Source organism: Maylandia zebra, linkage group LG8, assembly GCF_041146795.1.
Source record: "Maylandia zebra isolate NMK-2024a linkage group LG8, Mzebra_GT3a, whole genome shotgun sequence".
In the NCBI taxonomy this organism is placed as follows: domain Eukaryota; kingdom Metazoa; phylum Chordata; class Actinopteri; order Cichliformes; family Cichlidae; genus Maylandia; species Maylandia zebra.
Genome location: NC_135174.1, coordinates 8551735 through 8572766, shown reverse-complemented (window position 1 = coordinate 8572766; position 21032 = coordinate 8551735). Strand labels below are relative to the sequence as shown.

General features: G+C 41.0%; 1 protein-coding gene across 10 annotated transcripts in view; it reads right to left on the bottom strand.

The window, feature by feature from the left end:
• cacna1g (calcium channel, voltage-dependent, T type, alpha 1G subunit) overlaps positions 1 to 21032 on the bottom strand; it is a 207819-nt gene that overhangs the window by 25337 nt on the left and 161450 nt on the right. For 7 of the 10 annotated variants that reach the window (XM_004557531.5, XM_023153369.3, XM_004557532.5 and 4 more), the window contains 3 exons: positions 6181 to 6332; positions 2147 to 2256; positions 435 to 568 (listed from right to left, as the gene is read on the bottom strand). In XM_004557531.5, coding sequence (XP_004557588.3) covers positions 435 to 568; positions 2147 to 2256; positions 6181 to 6332 — 396 coding nt within the window. The remainder of the gene's footprint in view (positions 1 to 434; positions 569 to 2146; positions 2257 to 6180; positions 6333 to 21032) is intronic. The other 3 variants (XM_023153368.3, XM_004557533.5, XM_023153370.3) reach the window with 1 other exon arrangement.

Here is a 21032-nt window from a genome sequence, read left to right as displayed (position 1 = left end):
CACCTTCTGGTAGTCTATTTTAAGGTCAGAAGTCATTCATCAATCCCATCTCTTTCGTTTATTTCTCTTTTATTCTTACATCTCTTTCATCCTTCTTTACTGTACCCCATCCTCTCCTTAGCTTCTTGCAGCTTAGTTCACTTACTGTCACAGTGTGTTTTGGCTCTCTCACACCCTAAGCTCACTTTCCTCACCCTGTGTTTTTCTCTCCCTTCGCTTCTTCTCAGTTTGTCAGCTGACTGTGTGTCTCTGTGCCATCTGGTCGGCTCACAGCCTGCCCGAACCATGCTGAGATCTGCCATGCAAAAAATGACAAAAAGGGGAGTCCCGGGGATGTGTGTTTTACATCATCTTCAAAGTACAGCACCTTGAAAGAGTTTGCTGTGCGTTGGTGTCTCACACTGTGTAAGGGTCGGGGGGGGGGAGTGTCATACCTCGAGCAATCCTCAGCACTCTCATGATGCGAATGATGGTGGGGTTGATGGGCAGGGAAGCGTTGACCTCAATCTCCTCCAAAGTGATGCCCATGATGGACAGCAGCACGATGGCCAGATCCAGCTGGTTCCACCTACACGCCAACAACCACACACAGACGTACACAAAACATACTCATCAGCACCAAACACAGACTTGGGTTAGTTGTTTTCACTGAAACCTCGGATAAATGTGATTGGCTGCAAAAATGGACTCAAACAAATCACCCATATGTGAGTCATTTCCACCATCACACAAGTGTGAACTCCAATCATATGAAGTGGACTTCAGTCAGAACTGAGTCACAGATCTGATGACTTTGAACTTTAAGAAATCGACAACAGTCCAACTCAGAACTGCAGTCTTATTTTTTTGACTGAGTAAGTTGGAGTGCTTAGAGGAAACACTCCAAATTTGACATCACAATAGTAAGAACTCCACCACAATTCTGCCCAGACAGAGACAGAGACGGTCCCTTATTTAGGAGAACTTCAACATGGATAGAAAATGGATAACGCTAAGGAAGAATCCTGGGTACAACACAGCTTTCATGGCCTTTTTTAAGTCTACAGTGACGCTCAAAAGATTCTGTATAATGTATCACCTCAGTGTTCCAAAGCTTTAGTCATGCATATTTAACTAATCAAATAACTCATGAAATTTAGAGACGGATCATTTTCTCCATGACAGCGAGAGCGTGCTGACTATTTTAAGTGCTATGAGGAAAGTTTTTTAAAAAGCAGCCACGATGTGATTCCAGTCACATAGGCATAGTCCACAAAATGTTCAGACATGACCAGTTTTGAAGTTGCCGTTCAATAAACGACAAGTCTGGAACGAAGTGAACGTATAAAACCTGAAGACAGAGGTGGGTGGTCGCAGTAACCTGGTTATTGTACTGCTATTTACATTGTTAATATCCATGTGAGGCTTTGTTTCACTCAGAGTTTGACATTTAAATCCACATATCCCTACATCTACTCAAACTGCATTAATCAATCCGCCTGAAATTATATATGTATTTTTAAATTAGCTCAGGGTTTTTTTTGGCTAAATGCTGCTGTACCTGGAAACAAAAATAAAAGGTTGTGGACTGAGCTGTTCTTAAACTGGGTTCTTGCCAGACTTGAAAAGGATAATGGTCTTTCTCTGGTGAACGGGACAGACATCGTGGACTCCTAGGTGGTCAGCTCTGGTCCAGAAACACGATGTCTCCACTGAAGCGTGTGGGTTTAGTGGGTGTATTTCTTTATATGCAACATGTGCCAGTATGCAGCAATGCTGCTGGGATTGTGTTTGTGTATTATTGTGTGGTTTTCACCAGAAAGCCAGAGATTTCAAAGCTATGAAATCATCTAAGGCATTTGTGTTTTATTGGTGTTTAACAAGGCTGTTTGTATTCATGCAGGCCTCTCTGAGAACCAGTCGCTGGAGCACCTTAGAAAAAGCTCATTTAACTTGTCTGAACGCTGCCTCAGATTTTCTACATGACTCACAATTTAAAGACAAGTGCTTGCAACCACTAATCTACAAAAATATCACATCCACCCCAAATGTCAGAACCGAAAAACAGGAGGCAAATGTTTCTTCAGAATCTCAGTTTTTCTTTGTGTCAGTGTAGGAAAGTTCAACATGACACGTCGGGGAACTTGCGAGAGATTTATATACTGACTTGTCCTTGAAGAAGCGTCGGAAGCCGAAGGCAACCAGCTTGAAGACCGACTCCAGCACAAAAATGAGAGTGAAGATGTAGTTACAGATCTTCAGTGCTTCATCCAGCTCCTGAGAGAAATGATAAAAAAAAGTTACAGATTCATAAAGTGCAAAAGTATTCATTTTAACAACTCTGTAAAGCCGGCATTAAATTTTCTCTCTTACTCCACCATGGCGATCTGTGGTTTTCATTATTTATCGAAATGTGCTGAAGCTGCAGAGAAAACCAATGAAATGATCTCACCTCGCTGCTATCTTTTTCATATTTTAATGGGAAAACACTGATTTAAACTGAATGGCTTGTTATGCTGCTTAGTTTTGCAGCTTAAATAAACCACGTTCATGCTTTTATAATCCTTACATAAAATACTAAAGGGTCCATAATGCAAAGGCTGTCCTTTCTTCAGAATTAGCCATTCCATGAATAGATCACACCATCCCCTCTGTTCCTCCCTCATTCTCCATGAAAAGCCCATTAGAATCAAAGTGGCCATTTCTCCTTCTTTCTTTTTTTTGCTGGAGGGAGAATTCACATTTCCCATCTGCATGTAAAAACTGACCTTTAACAGAGAGCTGTGGAGGGAACTGGTCATCAGGAGGGATTGGACTGAAGTCTCACTGGTGGCAGTTCATACACTAACACCAGTTTGTGATAAATCCCTTGATGCCAGCCATCTATTATTTTCTATTTTCTACAATTTGTTCTACTTTAAAAGCAGTCAGAGACCATTGATTGATTCCTGCAGGAAGATTTTACACTTATAACAACATTTTATGCTAGCACTCTCTGTTGACATATCATACTCCCAAGTAGTCTCTTATCAAACCAAATATATTCAGTTCTACCTAACATTATTTAATATCTATACTCGGCAATTCTATCTAATAACAATTTTACTAATGATGTTGTTGTACAAGATAAACAAACAAAAAACAAATTCCAGGCATTTTAGCAAACCTCTTACTCTTCCCAGAGATGCTGCACTGTATTGGCCACCATCTGTTGTGCTAAACTTTCTATCCTAACCAATAACACTGTTCAGTCTTACTGCCTTCTAACAAACAACATTCTGTTTCTCTTAAGGGTATCCGCTGGTACAACCTTCTGTTGTACTAAAAAGTAAAACCCCCACATTCTAGCCAAAAAGCTTCTAATCTGACACCAACGGCTCCTTGAAAACATCATTCAGTTTAACCAATCACTGCTCTAAACCACCAAACCTTCTATTGTACCTTAACATATTCTCTAGTACCTACTGACAGAGATCAGCTTTATATGGTTAGTTCCATAAATGTTTGGACAGTAACTCAGTTTGTGACCACAGTAGATTTTAAATCAAATGATAAAGATGCCTCAGGGTTGTCACGGTCAGGTGTGAAGAGAAAGAGGACCCAAATGCAGTACTCGCAGATTTATTATAAGTTTGGCTGAACTGTGGTAACTGTTTAGAAATTACAACTGTTTTGACATGTGGTACCCCATTTTCAGAAGCTCAAAAGTAACTGAACTAACTAGCATTATTTTAAATGTAAGGACTCTCTCCGCACTCGGATGAAAATCTTTTGCAGCGACAGAGAGCACAGCTCTGTATACTGTAGAACTCATCCTGCTTCTCCTGGTAACGTCACATTATCAATAGACAATAGTGGCTCGCTTCCAAAGGCAGCCTCCACCGTGTTTGACAGATGACGTATTATGCTTTGGATCACGAGCTGTTTCCCTTCTTCTGAATCCTTTTCCCCCAACATAATTTCACTTTCATCTATACAAATTATATATAAACATATACTAATCCCATAGGGAATTAGTCCTCTGAATTTAAGCCACTCACTCAGTGAAGCAGTGGGCAGCCATTGTGTAGATCTGGTACGAATTTGAACCCCTGACCTTTTGATCATGGGGCAACCAGTCTACCTACTGAGCTGCCTGTCTGGCAGCACAGTGGCACGGTGGTTACCACTGTTGCCTCACAGCAAGAATGTCCTGAGTTCAATTCCACCATTAGGCCAGGGTTTTTCTGTGTGTGGAGTTTGCATGTTCTCCCTGTGTTTGTGTGGGTCTCTCCAGGTACTCCAACTTCCTCCCACAGTCCAAAGACATGCAGAATGGAAACTCTAAATGGCCCATAGGAGTGAATGTGACTGCGAATGGTTGTGTCTATGTCTTTGCCCTACGACAGACTGTTAAGCTGTCCAGGGTGTACCCTGCCTCTCGCCTTAAGACAGCTGGGATAGGCTCCAGTGACAGAACTGTTTTAGATGTTTTCTTCGTTGTAAACCCTTTTATATTTACATTCATGAAGGTGTCTCTTCATTTTAGGGTCGACAACGATATGCCCACTCAAGAGTGTGCTTGACTTTGACAGATGTTGTGAAGTTGTTTTTCTTAACCATGGAAAGAATTCTGTCATCATGTCCTTTTAAAAAAAAAAACAACTAGTTGATGATTTGGTGACTCCTAAAGTTTTTGCTGTCTGTTTAATAGGTTAATTGTTTTCAGCTTTAAGATAGACTCTCTCACTTTCTCTGGACCTGGGCCTCACATGCCCGTGAACCTGCTTGTCAATCAGTTGCCTCAGAAACAGTGGAAAATGGGGTAACATGCATAAAAATGGCTATAATTCATCAACAGTTAATGCAAGGCTTTTATGAAATCCCTGAATTAAAGTTAAAAGTTGAAATTTGATTGTTTGATCTAAAATCCACTGTGATGGCAATCAGAGGCAACAATTCAAACATTATATTGTGGTACTAGCCAGATATTTAGAGAATTCAAAAAACAACTTCAATTTAGGGCTCATGTAATTTTTTACTGTCTACTAATATTCTTAGCATGTTGCTAGGATCTAGCTTCCTGCTCTACATTTTCATATACCATGCCTTACAATACCCTTATCCACCCTGTAATGCAATCCTATGCTTTTGTTGACTCTCCATTGATATCTGATGCATCTTGCTTAAAACAACTTTATCCACTCAGTCACATTTATTTTTTCAAAAATCCACCTCAGTTTGTTGTTGGCCAACAATGTGATACATGAAGTGATGGACTCATATTTGAGTGTTGGAGAAATCCCAGCTGGCAAAGCCTGATGCCTGATGGTGATTAAAATATAGACTATAAATCCTCAGAATCCATAACCAGACCTCAGTGATTCTCATATAATTACCTTTCTTTAATGGATTGGATCTGGGCTAAACCTGGTTACCTTAATTCTCTACAGTTTGGAGCATTATTTAAAGTCCTTTAATATGACTTTTTTCTTTTCACTGATTGTCCAAATATTCAGTATTTATTCTTTTGACCTCCCTCTATAGTTTACCACTGCCTTTCTAGCCAAGCTTTTTACAGTTCTTATCTAACTTTCATTTGTTTTCCCTGATGACCTTATCCCTCTCTCAGCCTTGTTCAAAGAACTGGTGAGGCGGGGGGTTTTTTCATTAGTATTTTATTATCGTTGGAAAGGCTTGTTCACCTGACACCGTCTCCTAAAGCATTCAAAGCTATAAACCTCATGTTTCTGGAAGGCTGAACTAGAATTCCAACAACATTCGTTTTTAGACGCCACTGACCTGAAGATTAAGGAATGGAGTGTCTAACAGCCAACGTGCGTGCCAATAATCAGCTTTTTATATTATTTTCATGGCAGGAAAACTTGAAAGAATTGGCAAAATTTGAAGAATTAGACTCCTGACACAACAAAAGAGCGTGCATTTGTCTGTAACTGTAGGACTATGAGAAGCTGCACTGTATTCATTATCATCTGAAGTGACTGATATGAGATGGTAATTAAAAACCACTCATGGAAAAAGAACATCCAAAGGAATTTTTAATATTTAACATGAATATTTTTTCATTTATATTCAATATTAATATTCAAACATAGTGATTTTTTTTAGATTGACATGTATACATATGTGTAAAACTTTTTTCTCTTTTTTTCCTCCAAAGGACTGAGCCAAGCCAGCATCCTGTTTTCCCAAACATCTGACCTTAGGCTGCTGATAGTGCTCCATTGACATGGTGATGACGTTGAGGCCTATTACGATGGTGATGAACAGGTCCAAGTAGTGGCTGGTGCACATCTTGTGGATGAGAAGGCGGGTGGGGGAGTAATCCGAGTAGTAGGGCTTACTCTGAGCTTCTGTTGGAAGTGGGAAATGGTTGGGGGGAGTTGGGGTGAAGGCAGGGGTGAGGAGGAGGAGGAGGAGGAGGAGAAGGAGAAGGAGGAGGTGGTGATGTTCAGAAAGTGAGACAGGAGGTTTTACACTGGGACAACATACAGTAGAGCTGCTGTGTTGAGGACTGGAGTCGACGAAGCCTTGTTTTAAAGGAAAGTTGTTAGTGGAACATCAGTGCATTAAAGTCACTCACAATGGCTGACTCCCATTACGAATATGAGAGTATGGGAAGAGATGCAAAAAGAGAAGGCCGATCAGATAATGAAGAGAGAGAAAGAGAGACTACAGCCAAGCGCTCCTGTGGTCTGGAGTCACGACTAATCAAATCAGATCCCCTCCCCTCTGATCAAATTTTCTTTTCTTTCTCTCTTGCTTTCTTTCTTTTTTTTAAATAACTCTCCCCTGACACGATAAGAGACAAACAGCAAGTGCTCAACGTGGGTTTGAAAGAGAAACTCCAGGGAGGCGGCTGCTGTCGGGCTATTCCAGGTTGGAGATGTGGCCCTCTCGCCCTCTTTCTCCCTGATCATCACGTGACACGGCCTCTCCTTATCTCCTCTGCTCCCCTCCTCTCAGGAGAAGAACATTAACGCATTAGGAAACTTTTCCATACTCATCCATCACTTCATTCCTCACCCCTTCCTTTTTGTCCAGAGAGGATGGATGGATGGATAGGCTGGGAGTCAGGGTGAGGAAGAGAGAGAAGACTCATTCCATCTATCACCCTAACACTCCATCAGTGAAGGAGAGGCTCTAGGTCACACGAGTAAAGGGATGTAAAAGGGAACACACACATTTAAAAAAAGATCCTTTGGGTGTTGTGAGCACTCCCTGTCTACCCAATTAACTGTGACTGCAGCTGTGCTGAATTCAGACTATTCCCAGTGTATATGTGGGGTGGCTGTAGCTCAGGTGGCAGAGCAGGTCAGCCACTAATCAGAAGGTTGGTGGTTCGATCCCAGGCTGCATCCTGGCTGCATGTCAAAAATCCTTGGGCAAGATACTAACCCCATGTTTGCCTACTGGTGGTGGTCAGAGGGCCTGGTGGCGCCTGTGTCCGGCAGCCTCGCCTCTGTCAGTGCGCCCCAGGGCAGCTGTGGCTACAATGTAGCTTGCCATTGCCAGTGTGTGAATGGGTGAATGACTGAATGTAGTGTAAAGCGCTTTGGGGTCCTATGGACTAGAAAAGCGCTATACAAATGCAGGCCATTTACCATATGTGTGTGCCTACAGGGTTCCCTATTGAATCAGGAAAACCAGTATAGAAAAAAGACACACATATCTATCTATCTATCTGAATCAAGATGTGTATTTATGATATAAAATTTAGCAGGTGCAAAGTTATAAATGTTGAGCTCCATCTATCCCACTGTATGCAGTATTCCTTTTTGTATTTATGGCGGTCAATGTCAAAACCTGTGATTGGCTGCCCTTCAGAAACTTTGAGCGTGACTTGACAAAAAGGGAGGAAGGTAACTCGTTTAGCTTTAAACTAAAATGATCGCGCGTTCGAGTACTGCTATCTTTGACTTAGGCTATTTTTCCCAATTAAATACAAACAAAAGACACAAATCTAATTAAAATATAAGCGTGATATTCAAAATAAAAACAACACAGTCAGCTAATGGCCTCCTCAAAACTGACTGCAGGCACAAACACATCAATTAAAGGCAGGATAAAATGCGCTCAAGAGGATGAAACCGCCTACGCTATAATTACGCGTGGCATGCCTTAGCATTTTCGCTGCGTTATCTTTAGCGGTCAGACCTATCGATCTGATGTAAGTGCTCCTTCATAGCAGCAAAAATACTGTTTGCATTAATTAATTACAGCTAAAACATGCGATTCAGTGTTAAATAAGTGAAAGAAATGCCACTTTTCACTTCCTATAAGATTTTATGTCCTGTCATAGGAACTGCCGAAAAGCTTTTGATGTAAGAGTTTTGCGTGGGAGGTTGTTCATTTCATTGACAGCACGCTAAACAAAGACTAGCAGAGTTGCAGCACCTGGAATTAAGGATCGAGTCTAATATTTCTGTTAAAAATAGAAATTCAGAGTAAAGCAATGATGTGATATGTCTAATCTATTATTGCTTCTATTGGTGGAAACAGTGCTGTGGGGATTTATCATTAAGACCTGGCTTCATTTGGAGTTTATTTACACTTTTCTATCTGTGCAAGATGACCAGTTTACTGACATTCCACTCTTATTTAGAAAGGTCAGTTGGTGCTCACCAGTCAGCTTGGTTCCTTCCCATTTCTTCAGGAAGACCAGGAAACACTTGACCCCTGTTTCAATCCAGGGGGTCAGTGTTGACATTGTTGACATTGTGGAGGACTATAAATACCTTGGAGTACACATTGACAATAAACTGGACTGGGCTAAAAACACCACAGCACTTTACAGGAAGGGCCAGAGTCGTCTCTATTTTTTGAGGCGACTGAGGTCCTTCAACATCTGCCAGAAAATGCTGAGGATTTTCTATGAGTCTGTGGTGGCCAGTGCGATCCTCTATGCTGTTGCATGCTGGGGGAGCAGGCTGAGGGTCGCAGATGCCAACAGACTTAATAAACTGATCCGTAAGGCCAGCAATGTTGTGGGGATGGAGCTGGACTCCCTCAAGGTGGTGTCGGAGAGGCAGATGCTGTCCAAGATAAAGACAATGTTGGATAACACCTCCCACCCACTCCATGACATGTTGGTCAGTCACAGGAGCACGTTCAGTGAGAGACTGAGATTACCGAAAAGCACCACTGAACGACACAGGAAATCTTTCCTGCCTGTGGCCATCTCCCTGTACAACGCATCCACTTAACACACTGTTTGCTGCTACAACTACACATGTTTCTTTTCCAAATATTTATTTATAAGTGACTTATGTATGTATGTATGTATATTTATGTATATATTGTACTATTCTTAGTTAGCGTATTGTCTGTCTTGTCTTAATGTTGGTTTAAAATGGAGCACTGTAACAAAAAATAATTTCCCCCAGGGATCAATAAAGTATTCTGATTCTGATTCTGATTCTGATTTAATAGTTTCATGTGTGGCAGTCTTAAAGAAAGCCCTCAATGCCGTTCTGCTGTCATTCAAGATGGTGGACTTCGACGGAGGATGGAGGAGAAAGCTGATTTTTATTTATTTTATTTATTTAATAAAGCATGGACGCATGTTTTTTTGCATGCACAACAATGCAAACAACGGTCCTCCACTGAGCACGAAGAGGTCAGAAGTCTTACTTAAAGATAGGGATCTAAAACTAAGAGGCTAAAGGGTCATGCCCGAAAATATGTCCCTAAATCGACGATATTTAAACAAGTTAAGGTGTTTGTCTTTTAATAGTTTCTTCCTGAAAACTTTTGTTTATGCCACATATGAGAAGTCAGACTCATGGGCACAGAACATTAAGAAATAAAGCCTGCCTCTGATAATAAACCTGCTTTGTTGTCTTTGGTGCTGTCAAGGTAAATAACGGAGAGTTGAAGACTTGTTGAGGTCTGAACTCTAAGGAGTGCCTTCAAGTGAACTCATTCTATATTTGTGCTCCAGTTCATCTTCGCTGAGAGCCAATTTTGTGCCCGCTGGTAATTATTGATATTGACAGCAGGAGCGATGAACCTGAATGTCAGTGGTGCAGGCAGAACCGCGGGGGCGGCCAGCGGTGGAAGTCTGACCGCAGACATGTGCGTGCCAGACAGTGAAAACGATGTGGCTTCTGGTGTGAGCGGTCTGGCTTTTCAAATTAATGTGCTAACACAAGCTGACGCGCTCCCGTCACCTGCTTTGCTTTTGCAGCAGGACGGCACCTGGAATTATCTCCGCACCAACATTTCCTCGTCTTGTCTGCGACTTTTTACATATATATTTATATATATAAACGCCCAAACTCTTATGGATGTTTCGGCACTTGGCCTCTGAGTAGACAGTGATAAAGCAGATGTAAAATGTCTGGGACACATGCTTTTTGAAACGGGGTTTTGGGTATGGCCCTTGCGGGGACGCAACAGCTTGGTTCATTCACTGGGAGTTTGCATTTACGAGCTCGTCCATCATCTCTGAATGAGCAAACATTATTTTTACTCTGCTCTACTTACCGTCTGCAGGTGCACTGCCGGCTAAGCCAGACAGACACACACACACAGAGGAGCAATACTTTTGCTTTACCACCCCATCTCCTATATCTCATTCATTTAGATATTCTGCATAACATGTTGTTTTTTTGTCCTATTGCCCTATTTACATTCCTTTAGAGTAAAGAAAAAGTTTTCTACACCATAGCTAAAGTTAGCTAAAGCTTGGCTCACTTTCCTCTCCCTGAAAAAGTGATCTGAGTAAGTAAGTGAGCACTGCCCTTAACATTATGGATGTGGCAGCAAGGGCAAGGCCCAACAAGAGATATGTGGATAAGGGAGAAGAAAGTGAGAGACATAAACCGTTTGGCTAAAACTCAACTAGTCTCTGGAGGAGCATAGCGAATGAAGTGTGAGAAGAGAAGGTGAAAGTTTAGGGAGCCAAATTACACCGGCTGCCCCTGCTCCCCTGCTCTAACTCCCGCTGCTCTTTTTGCCTCCACTGGAGAAAAAGAAAGCTTCTCCTTAATGAGGAGCAGAGCTCACGCAACTCCTACTTTCAATCACACTGGCAATTATTTTTTCCTCCCCTAAGCCAGCTGGGCTACCAAAACATTCAGAGGAATGGAAAATGATTTTGCTTCGGCTCCCACTTTCACTTCCTCTGTCTCCACTTCCCCTTCTCCTTGCACGTCCTTCACTGATGTGGCAGGTGGAGCCTCCTCTCTGAGCTTTGAAAAGGAATGAGGATGAGCGCAAATGCACAGAGGGGCCGTGACCGACCGCCCGTGAAGGTCCCGGCATCTGCTCTTTGCGCTTCCATCCTCATTCGCGACACCGCTTTTGTGTGAAAGTGTAACAGGACCAGCCGGGGCAAAAGGGGCAGGGACTTAGAGCTTCTTATGCCTGCTGTTCTCCCTGTTAGGTTAAAAATGAACCCTGAAAATGCTGGGGGTTCATACAGAATAAAACTTTACAATTATTTCAACTTCATTACTTTTACAGTTAATGTCCACCAGATCTGGCTGCATTAAGCTGCATCTTTGTCTTAGCTGAGCAGAGCACCAGTTGCCATTCAAATGGCTCCATTCATCCGTCTTTATGAGCTTTTTACCCCAAAATGTTATAATTTCATAATAATTTTAGTAATTTTTTTTAGCCTGTCTCAGTTTCTTCTATCTTATCATCATGTTATTGTTATTAATCTCTGGCTCTGATCCACAGTCTGTCTTTTGTCCTGTTTCATTGAGTCTGGTTCTATTGGAGGTTTCTTCCTGTTAAAAGGGAGTTTTTCATTCCCACTGTCGCCAAGTGCTCATAGCAGGGTCATCTGATTGTTGGGGTGTACTCTGAATTATTGCAGAGTCTTTATCTTACAATATAAAGAACCTTGAAGTGACTGTTGTTTTAATTTGGTGCTGTATAAAGAAAGATTTTAAAAATGAAAAAGAAAAATCATGTAATCTGAGACTGACTCCATTCTTTGAGATGACAGGCCTGTCTTGAGGGACTCCATGTCATTGTGTCTCTACTAATGAATAAGCTTTATTGCAATTGGAGGACAAGAATCTATTTATTTTATTGGAAAATGATTTAATATTGTCGATTACAATTATCATTATTATTAGTACCCTAGCTAATGGAGCTTAAATAGAAATAAATGTTCATTTAGTTGTTAGTTATAAAAGTCATATGTTTGCCATTCATCCCCAAGTCATCCCCATGCTGCTGCTGTACTGATAAAAATAATTAACGATAATATTTGTGTTATTAACACAACTATAAACATTCAAAAAGAGTTAGCCACAAACCAAATGTTGCCTTCTTAGAGGAGACCAAACTATTACAATTATTACCAACTAAATTGCTCAATTTAATTCAATTCAATTTATTTTTATAGCACTAAATTGAAACAGTCACCTTGTTTATATTGGAAGTTAAAGACTACAATTATAAAAACCCCAACAATCACACAACCTCCTATGAGCAAGCACTTGGTGACAGTGGGAAGGAAAAACTCCCATTTCACAGGAAGAAACCTCCAGCAGACGCTCACAGAGGGGCAGCAATTTGCTGCGAATAGCTAGGGGTGAGAGCAGGTGAGAGGAGGGAGGCAGGACAAAAGATAAATGTCATCCTTATTCAAGTTAGAGTATACACTGCCTTAGTACTTAGTACAGCCCTCAATACAACCTCCATCTCAAACACGCTGTCTTAGTTAAGGATAGACATTGGAGGTTATGAGTTTTATCAGTGGCTACCGGGTTCTGAGGTCAATCAGTAGCTAAAGTACTACCCAAAAGCATTTGTTGGCACACTTAAAAGAGTAAAATACAGAAAATTAAAAGTATCTTAGAAAAGAGGCTGGATGATGCTCCACCCCTGAAACATTTCCTGCATACACTACAAGAATGTAGCTCAGCTCGAATGCAGATCCACAATCCAGTGGACATTTGGCTTTAGGTTTACTTTAATGATTTTAAGTGCATCTAAAGGAGATCTAAAAACCCTGCTGAAATTTTGCCCAAGGGTCTGTCAAACAGGAGGGAAAAACTCTTAGAATTAACAGGACATAAACAATTCCCTGTCCAAAAACAACTCAAAGACCAAGTTTCCCTCTTTATTTACTCACCTTCCCTTACTCACCATCTCCTTTGTGGGAGGTGGCATTAAAAAGATTAGGATTTTGGCCTGGCAGTTGCTTTTGGACGTGGCCACACTCAAAAACATGAAGGCATACATTTTCGAGGTGGTCTTGTTTTGGGAAATACAGACAAAATAAGGGTCCTTGGTTGTCGGACTGATGGTAAAGAACCCCACAGCACAGCACTATGGGTATCCTGTGACCGTGTGGGTGAGGGCAGGTTGGGTTTGATTGGATATGTGACATATGGTTCTGGAACAAAAAGTGCCTAAAGTTTCTCAGAACCTGGTGATCATGTGAGGGTGTCCTGAGTAAGCTGTGAGGTGGAAGGGATGCCGTGTCGACTACTCTCATGAAAAGGAGGCCTGACAATGAATCTGAAAACAATACGAGGCACTGCTCTGGCTTTGATTCATTGGTGTAATGGCTGCTGGATCGCTTCTCAATGTATCTGAAGGCTCTGTCAGACATTTACAGCTGATTGGAATAGTGGGATAAGGAGTGAATTGATATGGATGGAAGTAAAGGATGAGATGTAGGGATTAAATTGGACTTAAAAGTTTGGAATGGGAATGGCTGTGAAGGGAAGAGCAGGACACGGGACGTAAAAGCAGCTACGATGCATTATAAAGGTCGGACGGAAATAAGTAACACAGTTATGGGGCAGGTGTTTGGGTGGATGCAGTGGCTGCTTTTATGCCCCTATCCTTCATGGTGAATGGTTCAGTAATAAACCTTGAGACTCAGCGTCTGCCGGAAAAAAATATGTCAACCGTCATTGTCAAGGACCGGATGTCCATTTTTGATATCCAGCAAACACTGAGTCTAAAAAAAAAGAAAAAAAAAGATTGTCAATATGAATAGTTACAGTCAAAAAAAGATTTAAGTGGAATTCCTGAATGCTCTGCTGTCCTGCTTAGAACATCAAAAGAGACAGGAAGCGACACAGTGGTGAGAAAAAGACAAAAACAGCGGAATTCGCATCAGATTTGAGAGCAGCGCAGAGGAACAGCAGAGCAAACTGAAAAGTCCAGAGGAGAAGAGGTAAATAAGAAACATGACATCGTTCAAAATGACAGGGCATGGTAACACCCACTCGTGCCAGCACTCTTTAACACACCCACACTGACACACATTGTGCTGGTTCACATAGTAGACCGACACACCTTTCTGAGTCATACTTGAGCAGGATGGACCAATTGAAATGGGGGACTGAATGGTGAATGCAAGCAATTGGACAGAGTGAGTGGAAGGCGGAATAACAGGGAAAACGGTGAGAACAAGATACAGGACGGATGGGAAGCTTTATAACAGCATAATGACTGCGTTTAACCCTTCTTCCTTTACCTGCATGTGTTTATGGTGAGAGCGACAATATGCACAACAGCAAGATCTTGATTTTAATGTCTTCACCCTTTCTTGGGCGAAGGCTGGACTTGATATTTGATGCCAACTTTTTGAATTTGTCTACACTTTCAGCTAATATTTTGCGTTACAACCATTCATCATACAGCTGTAAATCACACAAAAAGGCATCTCTATAACAGATTTGCAATACTTGCTAAAGACTGATACATACTTTAAGACAAGCTCTAATCTACTTTTAAGAACAGAAAGAAAAAGGTCCCATATCAAACGTCCGAGTAAGCTTTTACAACAACGCACTAAACATTGACAGACTGTGATTCCACTTGTTTTATTTGGCAAAAAGCCTGAATCAACAAGAATGCTAAAACCCTTCAACACTCATAAATATGTGCGCAAAATCTGAAAAGGGAAAATAAGATTTAAGGTTCTCATTTAAGGTCCTCAGTTTGACTGAGGGATTATCAAGATTGTTACCATCAACGACTACAATCCATTTACTCTGTTTTAGTTTGCAAGAAACGTTTTTCTAATAGGTTTTGGTTCATGAAAACTTGACAAATTTAACATTAACGACCAATCAGTGACATTTCTATCAGGTTCACACAACCTTGCTAAGCTAATATACTAAACAAAGTTGGTGAAGATGGTATATGATACATATTATATTACACTGTATTTAAGCTTTGAGTTAATCATCCTGATTACATCACTAAAAATCAAGGACCACACTGGGCTCTTTTTGGTGCTAAAAAAAAAATTAAAATTATTAGTGCTGTCAGAGTTAATCTCGTTAAAATGGCATTAACGGCATAACCGCATTAACACGGCAAATCTCCGGTAGCGAGTTAACACGGATCAACCCGTGAGTGGGGCTGCACGGCGCTAATGCGTTAACGAGCTAACCGTGCTAACGAGCTAACTGCGCTAACGAGCTAACCGCGCTAACGCGTTGACACCGTGCAGCCCCACGCACGGGGTGATCTGCATTAACTCGCTAATGGAGACTTTCCGCGTCAATGCGGTTATGGCATTAACGTGGGGTTGCACAGCGCTAACGCGTAAATGAGCTAACTGCGCTAATGCGTCGACACCGTGCAGCTCCACACATGGGGTGATCTGCGTTAACTTGCTAAAGGAGATTTGCCGCGTTAATGCAGTTATGGCGTTAACGTCATTTTAACGAGATTATGTAATTAAGTATTTGGGGGGGGGGGTTACAGCTGGCCTTATTGTATTGTAAGTATTTTGCAAGTTTCCTCCTTAGCACACACAATTTGGGGAGACGAATATTTAAATGAATCATAAATGAGTTTGCAGCAGGTAATTTACAGAAAAATTGTGTTAAAATAATAATGCAAGAAAAAAAAACAGCCAGAAGGATTTGTTATCAGATCAAGCATGTAATAACTGCAGATGGGTAACTCAAAGCTATGAGTGCTGTGCCAAGGCTAGCTTTACCCCGCAGCTCTTTACTGAGTCTTGACACTGAATATCTGTGCTGCTTTTGATAGACTGCACTGGTCTTTGCATTGTTAGCAGATCACCCGCAGAACTCAAGCAGTTATGCTAACTTGCCCCACTTAGTACAATAAATCAGAAAAGGTAGTGAATATTTTACCACCAAGTAGCCCATAACTACACAAAAGTGGAAAAATGTCACAAATATATTTCGTCAAATGATGTTGTTTGACCCGGACAAACATAACAATGAGCACGTGCAGCTCATGACACAGCTTTTGGCGTTCCAACTGAGTGTTTCTTCTTGACTAAACCACACACACACAATGGTTAAGATACAGCTTTTAGTTATGGCCCTCTGCATAAATAACTCTGCCCAGGAGAAATAAGAAAGAAAAAAAAATCTGCCTCATGTCTCTTTCATCACTACATTTCGGTGCAGCAGGGCAGCGCTACAATATTAGGCTGTCTGCCCACTCTGCTCCATGCTGCTCTCTTTTTGACATTTCTGCAGATGAAATATTCATGGAGAAAGTTTCCAACATGAAACATTCATAGTGAGTGTTGTTGGCGCATCCCCCCCCCCCCGCAGCTCCCACAAATTACTTACAGCTTTTCAGTCAACCTATGTAATTACAACATGCTCTGTCAGAACAGTTGAAGCATTTATTAAAGTTAAAACGCTGCCTTCTGTGCAAATGAATGAACTTCATTAGTAGTTCGATGCTTTTTGATTTTTGAGTCTGCATTCTCGCTTTTTTCAGTACATATCAATCATCCCTCATTCACACCACCACAAGCAGAGATTAATGAATATATGCAATATTGCACCAAAACAAATTAGCTTCATTCACTGCATCCTGGATAAGGTAACTTCAAAACATATTATTACAGTTTAGGTTACTGTTCTAGGTAACACAGCGTCCAGTTGCTGCTAACCGCCAAAAGTTATGAACGATTCATCGCATTTAACACTTCACTAAACACTGCTACTTACACCTTGTGGCATCAAACTTTTACACCCCTGGGATTTCTTGCCAAGATATATAACTGTCTCTCACTTCCTTCCCCCACATCCTGCTCCCCTCTGAGACTTTTTTTTGTTGCCTCTCTTCCTTCTCCCATTCACCCTCTCCCTAAAGTGCTGCAGTTATTAATTACATTTCTACAGCGATGGAATAGAAAGAAAGAAAGAGGGGCGATGTGAAACTTCTGTTCGATTCATCTCTGTTAGTGCTGACCCAGATACAGCTATGGATTGGCACCGGCTGGCTTTGTGTGGCTCCTTGTGTATATGTGTATGCGCGCCAAGCTAATAGATGAAGAAAGCTATTCATGGAATGTCAAGCGGCTTTGTGTACCCACGCTAATGTTTTTTGGATGTCACAGTGTATGTTTTTGGTGCCAGGGGAACCAACGTGAGAGGGGATGATCCCATTATCCTTGTGTTCTTGTTAACTGCTGGACGTGTGTCGACAGCAAAGATTAGCAGCGTGGCATAAGAATAAACTACCCAACTTAAGATGGTGAAGTTTTATAACTCGACATGAAGAATACAACAGTCATATTGTCCACATCAACCACCTGCGCAGTTATCTGCAGCGCTGTGGGCACACTTTTTGCAAATAGAGAAACCGTTATATATGTGGGGAAGCAATGAAGCCCTGTCAAGTTTTCCCTTGAGTTTAAAAACTTCCTCTGTGTGATGCTAAGCAAAATGTATCTTTATAGTTGGTGTCAGAAGTTTAAAAAGCTGGAAAACTTTGTGAACCTCGATATACATTTACATGCATTTGGAGCTCAGTGAAAAAAAGCCTAAGAACTCATTAGAGCAGCGGTCCCCAACTTTTTTTGCGCCACGTACTGGTTTATGTCTGACAATAAAGACACCGGCCTTTAAGGTGTCACGGATAAATACAACAGAATACAACCAGTACCGGTACAAAAAAAAGAAGATTTATTTATAACACACAGGAAAAGACCCACGGAAACCGAGTTAACGATAGAAACGCTAAAAAAAATAACAATAACGATTGGTCCGGTACCAAATGACTCACGGACCGGTACCGCTCCATGGCCCGGGGTTTAGGGACCGCTGCAGTAGAGCATACTAATTGTTTTGTTTTTTTATCACTTATTAGTATGTGACTTGAATTTATAAAAAAAAATAAACATGAAATTCATTAATCTACATGGGGAAATATGAGCTTATTATAGGGATGTACGAGTGTTCACTATCCCGTCTTTAAGCGATGACGTGATGAACCCTGCTTACGGGCCCAAACTACCCTGCGTTTAATAAGGCTGTTGTGCTTTTAACATGTTTTAATACTTTGTATCTTGTTCTATTTAATCTCAAAAAGCCCCTAAAAACAGTCAGTGATCACTGTGGGCCTCTCTCGGTTTTTATTACCGCTGTTCATTTTAAAGCTCAGTTATTAAAACCCTACGATGTAACTATAGCCCAGCGCATGCAGCAGTATATTAATGATTAACCTTGTATTGTGGATGCATTATCTCAGTTGTTCTCCTGTCTAAAGTTTGGTTTACAGCATCCTGCCATGTGATTGCATTTGTCCTTAACCATCGGGAACGTTAACTTTTATCGAGTGGAAAAAAGTTAGCGTTCATCCGCCAGTTTCACTGTTTATATTATGTTTCTTGTCTTCATTTATGTTGGAAGCGATAGCAGAGCTGTACGTCTTAATTTGTTTCATAAATCCCTCAGTCAGAACATGGTGTGTTTCATTTAGATGGAAACTAGCGAGCTTACTTCCTGCTAACTTCTAACTCTGTTAAATTTAATAAATTCCATTTTCATGGATGCCTGGATGTTAAACTTAATTGTTACACCTGGTAGAGCAGAACGCTGATCATTTTATTAAAGATGATGGAATTTAGACAGTTTTTCAACTCAGTTATCCCGCAGTGATCTTTTGACTTTGGGACCTGCAGCGGAGTTTGGGCCCAGACATAGCTAATGACGTCAGATTTAAAGACTGGATAAGGACAAAACTACTGGGCCATCAACACATCACACCCACAGGAGCTGCTTAACCATGGAAAACCATGCAGTGAAGCTCCTGTTTTTATGCTGATGTTAACACAGTTGATTGAGGAACAACAAGGTTATTATGGTTAAGTAACACAAAACTAAAAATTACAACTAGATATGAACTTTTTTTTTCGTTAACTAAAATAAAAACTAGATTTACTAAGGCAATCTGCTGCTAATGACATTGTATTTAGTTCACAGGATATATTAATAATAATATTAATCTGCCATGTTCCACAACACAAAGGTTAGTGGATAAACAGCATGAAAGTGTTGTTGTTGGGCTCAGAGTAGGAGGCTGATTTACAGAAAAGTATCAGCTGGCAATCAGCTCTTAAATATGCCAGTTTCCACAGCAACGTGAGACCACCAACAGAGATGGAAACGGCTCAAAACATATGTGGTCAGTGTTAAAATCATGCAATCCTATATCAAAAAGATAAAGTTACAAAAAGGGACAGCTGTTAAACCTAACAGATAAACAGCAGAGAGTCAATGTGAAGGTATACAGATAGCCATGTTTGTGTGCGACTGTTTGCAGTATTCTGGGTTTATATTACGCTGTCCTGCACTTGTATTTCTTGATCAGCTCACTGTTTGGGGTGAGATGTGATGACAAGTGTGTTATGATAGAGTGAATTCATGTGGGGGCTGACCCAGCCAGAGCTGCTTGGGATACAGCGCGATCTGTTCGCCGTGTTTGGGAAGCCGAGGGCCATCTGTTAACACGACAGAACCATGGTTCCCTCAGACTTGACTTATAGCCGGAGTATGGTGTGCGCACACACACACACGAACGCACAAACACATACACATTAAAAGTACGACTTTAAATTCTAGTCATAAACAGTTAGCATGTCATCACCTTACAAATTCACAACACATTCACCTTCAAATATTCAAATGTACTGCAGCTTTCAAAGCTTTTCTCTAAACCGTGCTCGTTACTTTCCTCTCTGCTCCCAATTACAACTTTTATTCTCTGTTTAGCCTTTTGGTCCATATTATGTGTATGTAAACACACTCAAATAATGATAGAAGCAGATACTACAACAGAACAAGAAAATTATTGTTTTATTAAAGATATCCGTGTTTTACAAACTTACTGTGGATTTTACAATGATGCCTCTATAAGGATACATCTCTTTTTTTCATTACTCTTATTTCAGCCATCATTACAGTTTGGTACATCACTTTTATATCACTTTAATTAATATTTTTTCAAGATGTCCAAGACTTTTAGCACCTCTGGTATCAGTTTAAACATCCTGTTTTAAAAGCCACCCGAAAGCCATGACAACAATACCCCATCATCCTTAAGACTGAGGGGTAAAAACTAGGGGTTCGTATCGATATTGAACCGTTCGATACAGTGCTTTCGGTTCGGTACGCATATGTATCGAACAATACAAAATTTTTAATTTATTTTATCAACTTTTCTTCTGATGATGCTGTCTGTGTTGAGAGCTCAGTGGATCTGCGTTCGACTACTCCACCTAGGCTGCACTGTCGAGCGCAGATCCACTGAGCGCAGCTCAAGCTAGCAAGACAGGAGCTAAGCTCATTGCAACATGGCAAATTGAACCTCCCCCACCCTCATTCAGATCTGGCCTTTGGAACTATTTTGGTTTTCATGTGACGTATGACCCTGAAGGTAAGCGCGTCATGGACAAAAGTAAAACAGTATGTCGGATGTGCCACACAATGCTCAATTACATGGGTGGGAACTAGTGTGTTAGCGCAGTTAGCTCGTTAACAGAGATTTGCCGTGTTGTGGCGTGTTGTGGCGTTAATGTCATTTTAACGAGATTAACCTGACAGCACTAATGGAAACACAACGAATCATCGTTACGCCGACATCATCCTAGTGCAGAGACAAGTGGAAGCAAACAAAAACAACAAGCACGCATGCTACAAACTTTACCCGAGTCATTTAGACAGCCGTTAGCACATGATTCTCCTTATGGGGACCTGATATGTTTAATATGCTGCTGAGAATATAGCCCAGAAGAAGCGTATTATATAGCTTTTATTTTGGAAAGAGACATTTCTCTGTAATAAACT